The following is an 18351-nucleotide window of genomic DNA, read 5'->3' as shown; positions in this document are numbered from 1 at the left end:
ACAAAGAATCGATTGAGATCATTTGCATATTACACATGAGCAGTTATAGTCTTTGATGTTCAAATACCACGAATGCATAATATTTGTTAATATAGACTAAACGATCTTGAAAATCTATCTCTAATAGTAATAAAGGCACTAGAGTCGAGACCTTGCTCTATAAAATAAAGATCTAATAATTATGCAATTTCTACCACACCTTTTTCACAGTAGATTATGGGCAAAGCTGTGTCTAGGGAGTAACAATTGGATGCAGTTGTTGTGTGGTTGCATGTTGAATCCTTATTTCTGCACTTGCCTGTAAAATATCACTTTAGCTTCATAGATCGAGTTGACACTTGTTTCAATTTCAATTTACTTGAGACAATGTCAGTACCTAAGTAATTAAACTACAAAAGCAATAAATTCAGTTCATAATTTTGTGTGATCAGTATCGGGTGTTTATTACGTAATAAAGCACATGAGACTCTACTGAGAAAACAATATACTGCAACCTTGTAATCTTGCAATCAGAAAACTGCAGATGCTTATCTGCAAATACCTTTGAATTTCTCATGGCTACGCTACACTACATGTAGTATCAGATTCAATAATGGTCATACATGATTACCACTGCAGAGTGTAAGCTCAGGTAAGCAAATTTCTTTATTCTCGGTGAGCCTTGTTAGCAGATGGAAATATAAATTTTTCCTCTGTATCATATTACTAACAATGAACACTTACCGAATGTAATTTACTGAGTAAACTATTTTCGAACGGAAAATGAGAAATAATTTATTAGACTGATTCTGTTTATTGTACATTCTTACAAGGCTAGCATACGTTTCTTTTTCATCTTATTTCTGTTCTTTTTTCGTGGTAGCTGGTCATCTATGGAAATTGCGAAGGGCTTATAATGGGAAGATCTTGCTTATGAGTAATACAGAAGACTAACACGTTTATAGTTGCGGATGACAGTAGCTCGTTAGCGTGATTGCTTTTGAAATGAATGTTGATGGTCCAAGAGAAATTCTCAAGTTATTTTTAGTGTTTTAAATTAGTATTATCATAGACATAAGAAGCTTGTTCACATTGAATTCCAAATCCAATAAAGCTTAAATTATTCTTGATGCAAACACTCATTGTCAATGATTCAATAAAACTTTGCATTCCCATAAGGAACTGAAAAGTTTTTGTTTGAATTTGTAAATTGTATTTGGCACATAGGATTTGTTACATTTCGAAATTTCCCAACAGACTACTGCACAATATATTTGTTACTTTTGAATACAATAATTAACTTCAAAAACAGCAATAATTAATGGTCTGGAATCTAAACTATAAACAATTATGCTGGTCAACCGTATTATCTCGTAACATAAATCTATGGTTTCTGCATTTTTCTTCTACAAAGCTTACATAATGCCTAGTCGTCCATATATGCATATCAATTACAAAGTATGACACTATAGAAATTGCGCCCATGCTTTTAAAAATTTTCACGATTAAGTCACCCTTTTGCAGTATCCATCTCGTCAAATATAATAATATATTTTGTATTCTAATTAACTAAATATATATATATATGTATATGTGTGAATTATTTGTATGTATATATATATGTATATATATACTTTTACTCTAATTCTAATTCTCGTGTAGAAATAACTCTTTTTATTGTATTTGTATATTTGTTACGGCACTGCTGTTTGGTTGGCTGTCTTTTAATAAAGAAAACACGAAACCAAAATTCCAGATTCATCAAATACAGCCACATGTTCTGATCCGTGTTAAATACTTCATGTGCGTTTACATACAATCACTAAAAGAATGAGGAAAAATTCTGACTTTAACAACTCCTAAAATCAAAAAACAGACCAGTGATCATAAAGTTGTTACTAGCCGAGACAAGCGTGACTAATCAGTGACTGTCTGTAATACATGTAACACGAGCGAGAAATTAAAACACCTTTGATAGGGTTTGAAGACAGACACGCTGAAGAGAAAACTGAAAAGCATGGTGTACACATGAAGCACCTTATTTAACCAGAAGTTCAATTCATCACCAACAGTCAAAGTTAGAAATCGCTTCGTTGGTATTTTGTTGTCACATTATGAGATGAGCAGACTCAGAGCATCAAGAATTTCTGATATACTCAGATACAATCTCGTATTTCGCCAAACTAATCTAAAAACATCATAAGCTTAATCGAAGGGAATCAGAAAATTCGTGCAAGATCCTAATTAAAACTAGCACGAACAAACCTGAGCACCTTGCCAACAAATACATGTGGAAAAAAACTAATAATTTCGATTTGATCATAATACTCCGATGTTAGTTTGAATAAATATAAAAATTACGACATATCAAAATCCAAACGTATGCATTTTTTTCACTCCTACAAACAAAATCGTTACAATTATCATGTGATGAATGGTATGATCATGTTCTTTGTGCTACATTGTGTAAACTGATGAATTAAAGAATCCGCATGTTTTGGCTAATTGTGATGTTAATCAGAAACTCGATCAGAACTTTTTGTTTGTTTTCAAATAATATTATTAACAGCGAACCATCAAGCGCCATACAATGGAATTTATTAAGTTATGTTTCACAAACTGTTTTTGTATTTTGATTAGAGCAAATGCAAGTGCCAGCATCATGGCTTCGGTTTTATCTCTAGGCTTATTAATAAATTATGGATACAGTTAGTTTTTAAATTCATCCCTATGTAAATAAACAAAGGATATGCATTATTGTGCAATGTTCCCATGTTAACCGTTTCTAGGTAAATTCTTTCAATCAATCAAATGACCATCTCTCGGCACTCGGCGATCTTTGACATGGTTGCACGTCTCATTTTTCATTGATAAATTTTTATCAAAAATTACACTCTCCGATTTCCTTACATGATAAAAAGGAATATAAAATTAATTACTAACACGCTGTTTTTTTCTCGTTTTTTTTTTTCTCTTTTTAATCGGGTGTTTTAAATAATAACATAAATTATAAATTATTAAAATATATTAAATCATGATCAAATGTTTTTTGAAAATGAAAGAATGTTTTGGTATCATGGTCTTTCAAATATTTTTTTTTCCTTCTTTTTTTCCATGTTCGGGAAATAGCTTATGAACTAAGTCCAATATATTAGATATTAAATAATCATCAATAATATATTAATTTTAAATAATATAATTTTTAACAAAACACCTATGGCTAACATCGTAAATGATTAATTCATTTTCACGGTTCTCTATTTGGAATTTACTGTTTTTGCCAACATTCTAGGTTTCTGTGTATTTTAGGCTGAGTTGACTTCATTAATTTCTAGACAAATCGCAATTTATGTATGTCAATGAAACTGTAGCCTAACAGCTACCGATTAGTCCAGAAACCAGAATTCATGCAATACAACTTCTAATCCTGAATATTATCTAATAGTGATGGAAACTTTTTCTGAAAATCATGATCTTCTTATATACATTTACTTTCTCACCTAGATGTAAATTTTAATAATTAAATAAAATTAAATAAAAAATATGTTTCCAATTGTCAGAGTATGACGGTAAACAGATATTCTGGTTTGGTAGTTGATTTCGAATAAATACAATTTCATTTTTAATGTATAATTAAGACGAATTTGATTCCAGTCCAAAATTCAAGTCGAGGGCACATTTATTTGGCCGTATAATATAGAATTATCATCCCGTAACATTCCTATCTGGATCTAGAAGCATGAACTACGATCCATGAAATATTTTTATATTTCTTGCGTATACTATTCGCTGATGCAGAATAATTTCAAGCCTTAGATCAATAATATAACTTACATCCACAGAATGGGAGTCTCATGTAACATATTAGGACTAAACGCTTAGATATCCCCAGTTTACCTGGATAGAGACTTAAACTATTTTTGCGAAATGGTCGTGTTTTGCGTTTGATTCTCATCTGAATCTTCTCAAAGAATTACAAAAATTGTTACAATCACTAATGGAATCATCCGCCTCTTTTAAAAATATATTTCAAATGTGTAAATACTATCTCGCAAAAAATAGTCTCTATAAAATTATGAAATTTTCTAAGAATGTCTATTACAGAAATTAATACAGAACAGCATCAATGACGAAATAAAAGACTTGCAAGGTAGAAAATTTACATGCATTATTGATATAAAAAAAGAAGAAAAATAACGCAATGCCAATTGGATAATAGTTCATGTTTGATGCCACTAATCAATTAATGATAAATCAATATAATCAATTATTACAAACATTCCTCCAGTCTTGGAGTCGAGTTGATTTTAGTGTATGTACAAAATAGAAAGGGGATCTGAGACAAAAACTTAATCATTATAGCCCCGATTCACAATTAATGGAAGAAGACAAACCGGCATAAAAAACCGATTTGAATTTTCAAATTTATTTTCTCGAAATTCTCACCACATCAACATGTTCCATATTGAAGGCTAATGCAGTTAGTAAACAAACTAAGAAATACGTAAACCACTTTTTCAAAGCCAGTGTGATGACAGTGGGTCTCGTGTGACATTTGCTATTGGAAGTGTATTTGCCGATATCATAATACGTACGTACATTGACCTTATGATGTAATTATTTCAGCAGTGCAGACTCTGGCCTTAGAACATTCCTATAACAATAAGTGATAAGAGACCTGCGTGCAGTTTTACACGTTCACAGTTTCTTTTTTTTTTGTGCATTTCATTGGTTCCTGTACACAATAGCTCACAAGAACTCGAATCATCCAGGATTCTTCACCAACTTTTTTCCACGGTAATCGTAAACCCGGCGACAAAAGAGCACAATGTCCGCAGGCACTGGTATTGGTGGCAATCGACTGACTCTTGGATATAATTGATCTCCCGGTGGTACAATGAGTCCAGGTGAATCTAGACCCTCTTCTACTCTTCGTAAATCCTTACGATACCTGAATGAGTAACGTTTTCATTAGAATATAACTATCTTACTGACAAAAAATGTTTGTTGAAAGTTTCGGATATCTTACTCACCGACAATATTCATTGAACGTCAGGACATAGCACTTGTCTTCTATGCAAGCAACGCTATTAGCATCTCTATGTCTCGATGCGAATACTTCATCTTCTGTATCATATTGGGTCCTTCCTTGTTCAGTGTGCTCTGGCCGATAATACCATAGTAAAGAAAACATCATTTCACCTGTAAATGAAATGCTGCATGAACTCTTTGCAAAAATTTTCAGATATTCACGCGCTGACTCTGACTGAATTAAAAAATCTATCCTTCTTCAGTTTGGATAAGTAGTTACCTAGATTTTACATGTTAATAGTGTATTGATTTGTCGTACCGTCATGTGGATTTTCCCACAGCGCTGCTATTTTTGCAACAAACGGTAAATCAGCCTTCCGTGGACCACTCTTTAGCAGAACACAGTCCCGAGGTTTCAGAACGTCACCACTTATGTGCCTCATGCTCGCGTAGCAGCGTCGAAATGCAGATTCCTCGTTCTGAAACAAATTTATAAGTCACAACTTACGAAGACTACAATACAGTTTTGTAATGCACTTGTGTCTGTAAAAGTGTCCATCATATGTTACTGGATTCATTTATGTGAGCCAATTTTCGATGAGTTTTAGAAACACTATTCTTACCGTTAAATAAACTTTTGCCTCATATGGTTCTCCTTCCCAACTCCAACCATTGCTCCACTTGGGTTTCAAACTTGGTCTCCTGATAAGTGCCAAATTTTCTTCAGCTGCTAAGGTTTCCTCTGATTTAATACATGCTTTTTTGTTCACTGATTTCTTTGTACTTTTACGTCTGTTTTTAATTAAAGTCGGTTTTCGAATATCAGGATGATTTAAAATACCATTGGTCACTTCACTTACTTTGGCTTTAGAAACAGCTTCACTTTGCTTAGACACTTCTGACATTAATTTTGGTTCCTGTGGCTTTAGTTTGGCATCTTCCGTCTTGGATTTAGCGTTTAAAATCTTAGGCTTAGCTTTAATTTTTGACTTAACATCCTGTAATTTCGGTTTCGATTCTTGAGACCGCACGTTTGTTACCTCACATTGAGTCTTGTTTGGAACATTTTTGATTTCAGTTACTTTACTCACTGTGATCTTACTAGGCACTGTTTTAACTGAATTAATTTTTTTCGCGACCTTCTTTAAAGTTGACAATAATTGCGCAACCTTTTTTCTTTCCGTTGGTTCGCTAAGTTTGTATTTTCGTTCATTCTTTTCCGTTATTTGTAAACTCTGTTCAACTACGCTGTTAATTGTTTCCATTATGGAAGATTCGCTTGCGATTCGATTAGCACATGAAATATCGGTGTTTATCAATAGCTTTGAAGTCTTCGATTTTTTCACTTCTGGTTCACACTGGCTTACTGTTTCTGATTTCCGCTTTTTATTCACAGTTTCTTTCTTGGTGTACTTCTTTTTTGAAATATTTACTTGAGGAACATTTTCTATCAATTGAATAACCGTATCACTCGGGACTGATAACTTCCAACTCTGATCATTATTTGCTAAATCTCGCGCCGACCCAACTGACAAAGTTCTTTTATTTATTTTACGCTTTTTTTTATTGTCTGACAGACTGTCAAGAGATAACTTTCTTTTAGTTATCTTTTGGCATTTTAATTGTTCTTTGATAATAATTGGCTTCTCAGATAATTCTTTTTCTTCAACTGTTTCTTGTACTGTCGACTCATAGTCTGGTTTGTTCCAATTTTCATCATCGATCAAAACAACATCATTTAATTCCTCTTTGACACCATCACCTTCCAGTTTATCATCGATTAACAAAATTCCGGAGTCCTTGTCAATATCTAGAATTGCCATTTGTCCTTTAACACACTGCTCACATTTTAATATTTCACATTTATATCCGCTTTCACATTTGACATTGCAATTCGATTCACAAGGTATATTTTCACTCACTTCATCACTACAAGACTCACATTTAACGTTATTATTTTCCAGTTTTAAATTGGGTAATTTATTACTGGGGCATTGCACAACGGATAACTTTTCATCGGGTGATAGAGTTTCAGTTTTTACTTCACACGTTGACGTGCAGGCATGTTTCTGGCAGTTACATTTTGACATCTCATTATTCTGGCAACTTTTTTCATCCTATAATACAAAAGAGAGATTTGGAACTTTGTGTCTATTGCATCCATAATATATCCATTAATGACTGTTAATAAAAAAAAAATCAGCTCTGAATGATGATATAAATTGCAAAAGTCATACCTTGGTTCTACAGTCCAGATTCTGTTTGTGATTATGGCCACCATTGGAATTGTGTTGTGAAGGGGGACGTGGTTGGTTTAAACTGAGATTACGATGATTGTTGATTTGGACGCGATCTGTGTCCCAGGCATTGGCACCATGAGGGGGTGCCAGTCCAGCTAGACCCCTCGCAGGTGATGGGGGCCCTACCAAAGCACTGGGCGGCAATGACAGACCGGGCCCTGAGCCCACTGGCGCCCCCTTACCATTACCAATAAGGGGCCCAGTATCCACGTTTTTTGGACACGACTGCATCGGACATGGACAGCCTTGAAAAGCTGCATCTGAAAATAACAAGTTGTCAGAAGACCCACCTTGAGTTATTACCAATTCGATGAAGATTTCACAGCTTATGATCCAATTCGTTTTTCTTCTCACTTTTTTTCTCATGACAATAAGAGTCTTCTCTCTGATGAATAAACGTATCATAATTCTATACAAAAATTTTCAAAAATACTCACGGTCTACAAAAGGTCTTCCCTGAGGATGCATGTATGCCGGATTCCCAGGGGGTGGTGGTGGAGGGGGCGGTGGTTGGTAGCCCCCATAATACGGGGGTGGTGGATATTCCGCAAGGGGTGGCGGAGGTGACTGGTATTCAACCACTCCTGGACCACCTCCACTACCTCCACCACCGGGTCCGCCGCCACCAGGACCCGTTGATTCCTGGTACCCATAGTACTGACTGAAAGTGAATAGAACAAAAATCTTTGAAAAATCGTCTAAGAATCGAGGTATAAAAAAAATTCCAACGCTATTCGAATAGCTGCACGGTCATAACATACAATGTCAACACTTCAAAAAGTTTAATCTACGATGGAGGAAATATCTTTCCAAAAAAAAAAAGTCGATTTTATGGCAATAATTACAGTACCTTGACGGTAAAATTAGCGATCAATTACCGCCAAGACCAAGGTATTTTTTTTTAAAAAGATTACTGCAATCTTTGTTTCGTTCAAAATCAGAATGGATAATATATGAAGTCGTTTAATTAAGCTACCGGATTCCGAAAAACAGAACAGTATTGATAATCCATCTGTCTGGTTTGGACTCTAAATAGGTTTGTCCAACAAGTTGCCGGTAAGAGTCAAGTTTTGGAAAAGTTTTCTCAAGCTTCAACACAGCTGTTACATGTTATACATAATATCTGCAGGATAGGTAGCACGAGAAAGAAATAAGCTAGTAGAACGCGCTTCCAGTGCACAAGCAAGACGAATACTCGTGAGTGCTATACGATAAATCATATCGGATTTCCATTTACTGTCCAAGGACTTACGTGGATGTTCTTTTGCACGCCTTTAATATTATAAAGCGATTTTCCATCAGTTATATTGACAAGTTCAAAGACTTTTTCAAGTTCAAGCAATCATCAGTTATCAATAAACCAAGAATGCTAAGCGCCCCACTACATCGTCAATGAATTTCGTGTTTGGGTTGTCGTCATCGCAAAAGGGCGATAGATTTTTCAAGTTTTCCTTCCTCGAAGCGGAGTTGCCGTCAAGGCCCATGAGGTCTTAGTCGCTGTGGTTTATCGACCGCCGACGACGAGTTACTTACATGCCACGTTTGAGACAAGCTTACGGGGGTCTGATGATGGTTTCTACGCTATAACAGCAGCATTAATGTCCTCGCGGATTTCATTGAAAACTCACTGATTCTTTGATCAAATATTCTTCTGCCTCAACATGCCGTACACCTTGTGAAATAGGTATAAGAGCAAACGCGTATCACGTTCAATTATTCCGACTGTCCCAGCTAGATTTACGCGTACAATTGTCGATGATTTCGATAACGTGATGATAGCTGTACGCATGTATGACAACATTGAACAGCGTTCTCTAACGAACATCATAATATCATACATATTTACTACAGGTAGAATTACATTATATCTCGTACGCCTTTCCGCGTGATTAAGTGTCGAGATTTGCGGTCTGTTGACAGGGATGCCTCATGTCGTGTAGCTATAACGGTAATTGATAACCGTAAGTAGAGTGTGTCGTTGCGTTATAAAAAAAATAGAAAAAATTATGAATAAAACTACAACATCAATTTGGTCCATCCTGATTTTGTAGCGAAGTAAAGGAATGAATGAATGAACGAATGAGAAATGATACTCGTATGGGATATAAAGAAGCATTTACTCACCGTCTATAAGTTGGCGCGTACTTGTAATAAGGCGGCGGATGTGGATGCGGATGCGGATGTGGATGAGAGTACGTTGGTGGATAACAAAGATCTTGATATTGCGGTGGGGTGCCGTAGTATTGCGGACAATATGTTCTGTAGAAGCTTCCACCACCTGAAACAGGTCCCAAAGTGAACAAATATTTACTTTTATTTGTATCTCAGCTCATTACTCTGACCTCGTATTTATTGCACTTATTCTTTACCTGGACCACCACTCGTCGTACCCCCGGAGGTAGTAGAGGTTGCTACAAGGTCATCAGAACCTTCTGAATTTTGGGGAGGCGTCGGTGTTGGTTCCGGTGGAGGAGCTTTTACCGGTGGTAGCGTTGGGGGATGCTGTATCAGTGGACCAGCCGGTTGATAATACCCTGTAATCAAAAAAATGTACTCATGTTACTAATTGAAACTCCCAATATTCATAAGCGCACGGATATTTTTAATACGACAATAATTTGCCAATCAACTAAAATTTTCACGAATTTGACAGACAACGGAGTACTGAAAAAAAAATATATACCTGTGTACATAAAACGCTGCATTCAAAGCGTGACAGTACCGGTGTACAATTAAGCTACGGTCGATTCCGTTATTGAATTTTTTATGGAACATATCATGACGGTGCAGTGAAGTGAATTAAAAGAAAAAATGTTCTATTCATTCTTTAATTCTTCAGTCGTACGTAAATAACTATACCCTGTGAAAATGAGACTTGCGATATGAGTTTGGCCAGTACAACATGGTACAACCGATGCGTTAATCGACAACTGATGAATCTAAAAAAAAAAGAATCAATTCGGTAGATAATTAACGATATTCAGAATTCTAATCAACAGAAATCTGCGTCGGGAAACTTTATTTACGGTATTTTTCTTTGTTTCTCTTTGCTCCTCAGATCGTCTTGAGAGAGCCGCGTGTTTCAAATGAGAGGAGCAAATTAGCCGTCATGTTGTTAATCGCGAGTGCTAAAAAGCTATATGCGGTGCCTAACGAACTTCGTTCCCGCAAAGTGATCGTTAATATTCGTAGCTCTAACATCGTGGCAGTAACTACATAGGTGGTACGAGGTGATTGTCCCCATTTTAATGTTTCCTCGCGGTGTCATTCCGGATTCACGCGGAAGATACCGGGGCACTACCGTACACCTATTTACACCTAGGTATAGGTACACATGGATATCCATATGCACGTGCGCGCGAACTATCCACGCTAATTTTCACACAACACCTACACATATCTGTACGAAATATATTTGCTTGTAAACTTGGATACTCATCTAGCCACACAGGCTGCTACGTCTCTACATTAAACCACTCGGAGATTTGTTTACCTATACCGATCCGTTTAACGGATTCAACTTCCACGATCCTCGTCCGAGATTTGAAGATCGTTCGTGGCCCCTTATACGGGTTGAGAATAAGGTACGTACGTACGTACGAGATTTCTACATATGCAGTTATACAACGATTAAAATCTTCGAAAGTTAAAGCTTGATGCGGGGTACGTACCCTAATGACAAAATTTTTTTTGTTAAAATCGATGCTACGATGTCCAATATTCGGTGCGAACGAAATACACGTAGGTATATATTTACGGAGAGAGATATTTCGTACGCGAACCGTTAATTATGGATCTGATCCAGACGATCTGCAGTGTACACATACCGTACACGGTACATTTAGCGAACGGTACACGGTTCTTCCAACAATATCGTAGAATAAATAAGATCATCATCTTATAAATTAAATGTTCGGAATACTTTGCATCGACTTTAGCTCTGTTGAGAGAAAAAGGAAGAGAGAGATGAAACCGATTCAAGATCATACACGTTCGATCTTTACTCTCCGGGGTTGATTCGATCGGGGTTATTTAGTTGTATTGGAATCTTGGAAGTCCAGAACCAGGAAATGTACAAGAGGCGAGTCAAGGAACCCGGTTATTTCCCGAGTAGCGTAGCGAACTCCTCGGTTCCAAGTTGAGTCTCCTCCTCCCTCCTCCCTCCTCGCCTCCTACCCTTCCCTCGTCGGGCTGCAGATATTGCCAGTTGATCTAAGAGTGTTAGTTCCTGTTTTCGGTCTGTGACCTGGTGGTCAGGTCCCGCTCCGCGGTACTCTACCGCTTGGACGAATGACGTCACGCCTATGGGCTTGAGGTGAACGCACCGTTTTTGTGAGGCTTGTTTACGCTTCTTAAACCGCGCTCGAACTACACGGGCAAATAGCCGCCCCCTCCCTTATTGCGCCTCTTACACTTCCCCGTCCGTCAGCGCGCGATCATCGAAATCACCGATGGCATTGTGTCGCAAATATATTCGTATACTATACGTAATCGCAATGAGACAGGATGACGCGTTATTTTCCGGTCACGTCGACATCTAATTTCTTGCCCCCGTTCCCGCTCCGTCGTCATCCCATCGATCAACATCGGGGGCTCTAACAATTTTCCGTATCATTGAGATTTCAGAAGTTACTTTCGAAAATTCGCTGTCCAAAACTCTTCGGGATCATAAATTATATCCATGAAATTTTTTAAGCACTTTATGTCATACGCCATGCGTTTTTATAATTTGCAATCGAAGGTGCTTTTCATTGAAAGGTTGTCCCGCAGATTAAAATTTTTCTAAATTAAAACACGCGAATAGTTCATATAAATGATTCGTAATTTGCCGTCAGGTGTGTTTCGTCAAATCTCCCTTCGAGTATAAATATAGCCCCGTGTACATACTACATGTAACGTGCAAAGTTGCGAGGTTTTAAAGTATACCGATCCAAGTTCGCGTGTTCTTCGAACCGTGAATTACATGCTTCGTCGTTTTGGTAAAAGACAGCGTTTTTATTCGCGGCTTGGAAATGAGATTATTCTCAACGGGGAAACATCGTCCTCTCGAGCTCGAGGTTTTTGACGTCGCACGGTCAAAAGGCAACTGATCTTACACCGCCGTTATACTTCTATTTTTTACGATCCGGCTTTACAGAAACATGGTTTTCGTTACATTCAAGTTTTCCACTGCTACCGAAGAAATAAAAAACCAACTGCTGATACAGAGTTTAACAATATATCATGGAGTTTATTTAATTTTGACAGCGGCTGTGTGATGTGTGGAGAGAATTCCGATCGTGGGAGATATTACACTTTTGAATATACATTTGTATTTTTTCATTTGAATTTTTTTCATTTTTTCATTTTTTTTTTCTTGTTTCTCAGATTATATTCTCGCACCGTATACGTTATGGAAATTTTGTAGTGTGTTTATCTTCGTCTCAACGACGCCGATGGTCACGATTTACCATATTCTTCCATCGTGTACGTGTGCAGTGTACGGTGTATAATGAACGGTGTAGGATCGCGATCGGATGAAAACAACCTTCGAACTTTTTAAAACTGAACTCGCATCGCGATACGACGTCCTCGCCGCGCTTACGCGAATTACAGATGTATAGGGCGGCCCCGTAAAAAAAAAAAAAATAAAATAAAAAATGGGCAATTCCAGAACGTGAATAAAAGCAGAACACGCGCGAACGGATTTCGCAATCCATTTTCGGCATATCTATGTACTCCGGAAGAATGGGGGTTTCGATTCGTTTTTAAAATTTCAACCTATCGGTACCGAGAAACGCGCTCTCGGGGGGAAAAAAAAAAAACAAAAACCCTTTTGAAAAGTCTCAGTGTATATAAAATTTTAGTTTTGAAAATTCAAACGCCAAACGGAAGTTTCAATGGGATCGGGCAGCGTTCGGCCGTTCGTCTTTTTTCACATTCTAAAATTGGCAGATCTTTTATCTTTTTTTCTACTTCTTCTTTGATCACGCTCTGAATGAAACTACACGTGTAGCTGCACAAAGGGCTTCGGGCATGCAGAAATGTACTATCGTTATCGGATGAGATAAGTTTTTGCGATTCATTTTACATGAATGCCAAAAAAAAAGGTTTGAATTATTAAGGGGCAAGCGGATCGAAGGGATATTGAATTCGATATCGACATCAATAACTATCCGCGATATTATATAACGTATGTATATATATACTTTGAGGCGATCGAAAGAAGATTTTGGTCTTCGAAATCCGGGCAACAAAGAGCGCGAGGACAATCCCTGTGTAAAAGGTTGGAAAATCGTATTTCGTTGAATCGTATGAGAGCAAAGTAATTCGGAATTATTCTCGCTCGAAAATGCTATTTCCACGGCTGGCTAACATTTGCATCCCTCCTTGACCTTCCTGCTTCGCCCGGAAATAGAAAATTTATTTTTAGAACCTCGTTCAAAAGTCGCTTTTCACCACGTGACGCGTATGGGTATATATAGTATATTATACACAGGTATACGTGCGATATACTCCGCAGTCTTCGATCGCGAGGATCCGAAAGAAACTTTCAATTAGTTCAGATCCTTCTGATCCGACGAAATAATTACTTTGGGATAGCGACTGGAACAAAAAAAAAAAAAAAAAAAAAAACCAGCACGAGCAAAAAGATGTTCATAACTGTAAAACCTGCGGAAAGGTTGCGCGTTCCTCGGGGATTCCCTTTTGTATAACGTAAAACCGTTCCTCGACCGCGTCACGCCTTAAGGATTATCAAACCCAAACTCATTACGAGTGCAGGACATATTACACGTTATATCCACGAGGGTAATTCGTATTCTCTATTCCCGTTGCAAATAATATAACCGTCCTAGGTGTACAGAGGTCACTCGACAAAATTGGAAAATATCATCCCGAGCGATGACCCCTTGGCCATTTTCAGACGACTCTCGACCGATTGATTCAGAGTTTGGTAATACCCTCCGTAACGGTCCCAAGATTTTCTCACAGTCGAGATGCGGAAGGAAGAGCATCGGAGGCGATCAAATTGAAAAGAAAAAAAAAAAAAAAAAACAAGGATTCAGTAACAATTTAACGCGGACCAGTTGGGATTCAGATATAGCAAGCAAATTATTTCGCTCGTATTCCGAATTTCAACGTTTTCGAAGCGATTCGATTTTTCGGAAGCCATTGCCGAACTAGTGAGCTTACAGCTCTCGGATGTATGGTGAATTTTGGAGGCATTTACGAGGCGTTACTTCGGGCGCCGATCCTTAGATCGATCCGCGGTCACGAGTCCTTCGAAAGATGAATCGAAGCTGCAGACGGTTGCCTTGCTGCGGCCGAGAAACCGAGTTTGTCAAGTGATAAAGAATTTCATTCGATTGAAATAATCGACTCGACCAAATAATATATGAAGTGGATCGCGCGTAATTGACCTAGCTTGTTTTTTTTCTCTTTTTTGATCGCGACATAATATTCATTTCGCCATACATCGAACCATAATTCATGAATTACGCAAGTAAACTCTTACGTACAGTTATCTTAATTCAAACGCACATTCAGATCCACTGAAACCGGCTCAGTACTCGTTTCCCCGATGACCACCGGTTCGATCATTGAGAATAGATAGGGTCCATTCTCAATGATTCGATAGCCAAGACGCTCACTCCGTTGTTTACGCGAAAACGTCACGTATTCAAATGTCACTAACGAACTTGAACGCGGTTTAACATATGTGCGCTGGTGATATACATACGTGTATATTACATATACACTCGAGTGTACGTAGCTACGTTAACACAACCGATACTACAGTATCTAATTATAGCGCATGATAATTTTAAGAGTGTTGGATTAAACCGCGTAGCCCGCCGAATCCTGATAACGTATGTAACACACATATGTATTACGATTTTTCATATCCGTTACATATGTACGCGTCGCAGTACACGTATTAAAACGAGGTCTTCTCAGGTGTGTACAAGCTGCATCGGACTACGTATATTATATCTACATAAAAGTTTGCTGCACTGCTATAAATTATTCAAAGTTTTAAATAATTCAATGAATGTGAACAAGTTTTGTAGTAAAAGTAAATTGGAAGACGTTCGAAATCTAGCACGCGATGGTACCTACGCCAAACCTTATTCGTCGTTATTATCATCCATAGCTATACGGATATAGGTATACGTATAGTATGTACGTTGGTAGGTATGTATGTACATTACGACTATATAGGAGGTACACAGACATCGTGGTATATAGGGCCAGCCAACGGCAGCAAGTACACTGCGGTAAGAATAATATTGCGACCTGGTTTTCACCATTGGCGTCACCTCCCAACCGACTAACCTTAATAGCCAATGCTCGTTGGTGCCCAATAATCCACGCCTACACTACCTCGTTCCCTGTGCACATCGTCGTCAACTTTCCGAACCTTCCCTCTTTTATAACTAGACGCATACACGAAGTACATGCATCGCGTATACCTATGTGAAACCAACGTTCAAGGGCGAAAACTGATGGTTGTATTTCATGAGTACGCGAGCCACCCGAACTTGAAGGTCGAAGGTTTATATTTCGATCATTATACAGCTCTTTTTCGTGCAACCCTCGTGATACGGTGGGGATCTTTTCATGATTTTGTGAAAAACATGTAGTTGAAGGGGTTGATCGCTGCTGCAGGCTCTTCAAATGTTCGTCTCTTTCATCTTTGATATTCTTGGTAGATCTACCAATTATAGAAACATCGACTGGGAGAAAAACTGCACTTGTCCGACATGAGCTTTTTTTACCTTTTCTCCTATACATTTATGCAACCGAAACGGCTGTGAGTTCAAATTTCCACCTCCAAACGTCATGAAAGTCAAAATATCCGGTTGTCGAATATCGCGTATAGTGCACAAACGCTGGTAAACTGGGGAAAAAGGGAAGAAAAAAAATTGCGTGCGAAAATCCTCGTCAATTTTTATTCAGCTTCGGAACTTCTCTGATGCGCGCACAAATAAAAATTCATTTGAGCGTATCGATCATTTTTTACTCACTCGGCATATTTACCCGATTACAACCGAACGATACGGAAAACGATTTGCGGTTTTACGATTCAGCACAAACGTAGAAAAAAAAAAACAATTGTCGTTAATACCTATCCATCCCATCGCTAGAAGTCAGCATAGAAAATTCGAATTCATTCCGTCTGATCAATTGTAAGTACTTATTGTTAGTGTAAATTTCGACGAGCGCTTACCGTGTACTACTGCGCAGCTACTATGTTCATGGGAAGCGCGTTAATTGGGATTAGATTCTGATTCGCCGATTAAAAAGTAGCGGATTTCACGTAGCGTTCATTATATCAAGCGAGATAGGGAGTTAGCTGATCGATACCCGATTATCCTCTACATTGAGAACTTATACAAGCTTTACGTGAAAGATCAAATTTTAAATCTTGTACAGATTATGACAAATGCTTTGGAAAATATGAGGGGAAAAATTGATAAAAAGAAAGTATATTCCGAGTGAGGTTCCAGCGGTGGTTCCAATGAAGCACGAAATTCTTTTCCTCTCGTTAGATTCGTCTCGGAGCCAGGAAACATTCTGTCCAGAAGATAAAATTTATTCGTCCGGATAGAAAATACGAAAACAATCATCGTGTCTGTTAAATCGATTGTTTGCCAAAAAAGCGTGAAACTTCAAAAAAGGAAACAGATTTCGTCGCGCGGCCTCAATTTTTCCTATAATTCAAATTGTGACCGATTACAAATGGGAACGCCCTCGTTATAAAATACTCGAATAATCTGTCTGCTGTAACGTCAAAGCTGATTCGGAAATCATGCTCGGAAAGTTTTTTCCCGATGAACCGGTCCGAACTTCGAGCGTCATGCGTTTTTCGGTTTTTGTCACCAAGGTATTTCAACTTTTTTTTGCGAAAATTCAAAAGGTTTAATGACTTCGCTAATCGACTGCTATCACAGCACACTCGTTACCGACTTATGTATCGACTCGTGTAACTCCCGAGTCTTAGGGGGCTCGAGAAATCTTCCTTCTTTCGTTTTCCTTCGATCCCTTTCGAAACGAGCTACGATTTGAAAAAAAAATAAATATTCGAACGACAACGATCGAATTACATCTCGAAGAAGCGACGCCCCTTATAATCCTTGGACTGTATATGAACCGCGCGTTCGATCTGATCTTTCCCTCGGAGACCCACAGACTTAATCCAAATGGGTCTTTGATCCGACAAATCATTTTCCGGATAATCAATTATTTCGTTTAAAAATTCGACACCCTGTACAGCGTTCCATAGCGGTCCGTGAACACCGCATCGCTATATAGGGTTCGCCACTTTCCCCGCAGTGAAATGCCAACAGGTTAAGGCGTCCACGTTACATAGCTCCTATGTACCGAATGTGTATATGTACGTATACACAAGTGCAATGTACACACCCGTGTGAATGAGTGAGAGGATATTATCGCGCGCGTGTACATTTAGTTTTCACCTACCGCTGCCACATCTTTACCGCAATATTTTCGCTGGACTTACGCAACAATTGTGCGTACGTAGGTCGCAAAATAAGTGGATATCGGCAATATTATAGACGACAGAAAAGCAGAAAAATTAATTTGTCCTTCGCACAAGCTTTACCTGCCTGTGCGATACGTGAATACAAGATAGAAATTGTACGACGGATTTGCAGCGGCAATAGTATCTCGCTGGGTCGATTCGTGTGCTCGATTGCCCAATTGAGTGGAGGCCAAATCGGACCCAAAGTATTCATACACCGAACGTTTTACACACGTATAGTTTCGTCTATTTTAGCAAGGTGAAATTGATTCTCGTTCACGCGCATTTGAGATCGATATATACATACATTACGTACATACAGCGAGAGATCGGTCCGGATCACTCGATCGTTTCAATCCTTACGGATGGATTTTACGTCGCGGCATAGGTGTATTTCTCGTCATACAGCTACGCGTATCTTTATAGAATAATTCAGTCAATAAACCGAGGTGCAATGTTCGCAAGAATTTTTTCATGTCGGCCTTTGAAACCAGTGCCTATATAATTGATTTCAGA

General features: G+C 38.1%; 1 protein-coding gene across 1 annotated transcript in view; it reads right to left on the bottom strand.

Moving 5' to 3' along the window:
• Nucleotides 1–758: 758 nt before the first annotated feature.
• LOC105685030 overlaps nucleotides 759–18351 on the bottom strand; it is a 56965-nt gene continuing 39372 nt past the window's right edge. The window contains exons 5-12 of the mRNA XM_012398833.3: nucleotides 9680–9844; nucleotides 9435–9588; nucleotides 7748–7971; nucleotides 7248–7570; nucleotides 5634–7127; nucleotides 5330–5489; nucleotides 5013–5181; nucleotides 759–4930 (exon numbers count right to left, since the gene is read on the bottom strand). Of these exons, the coding sequence (XP_012254256.2) occupies nucleotides 4744–4930; nucleotides 5013–5181; nucleotides 5330–5489; nucleotides 5634–7127; nucleotides 7248–7570; nucleotides 7748–7971; nucleotides 9435–9588; nucleotides 9680–9844 (2876 nt within the window). The 3' untranslated portion in view covers nucleotides 759–4743. The remainder of the gene's footprint in view (nucleotides 4931–5012; nucleotides 5182–5329; nucleotides 5490–5633; nucleotides 7128–7247; nucleotides 7571–7747; nucleotides 7972–9434; nucleotides 9589–9679; nucleotides 9845–18351) is intronic.

The sequence above is a fragment of the Athalia rosae genome, chromosome 1, assembly GCF_917208135.1.
Source record: "Athalia rosae chromosome 1, iyAthRosa1.1, whole genome shotgun sequence".
Classification (NCBI taxonomy): Eukaryota; Metazoa; Arthropoda; class Insecta; order Hymenoptera; family Athaliidae; genus Athalia; species Athalia rosae.
This window is presented reverse-complemented; position numbering and strand designations above follow the sequence as displayed.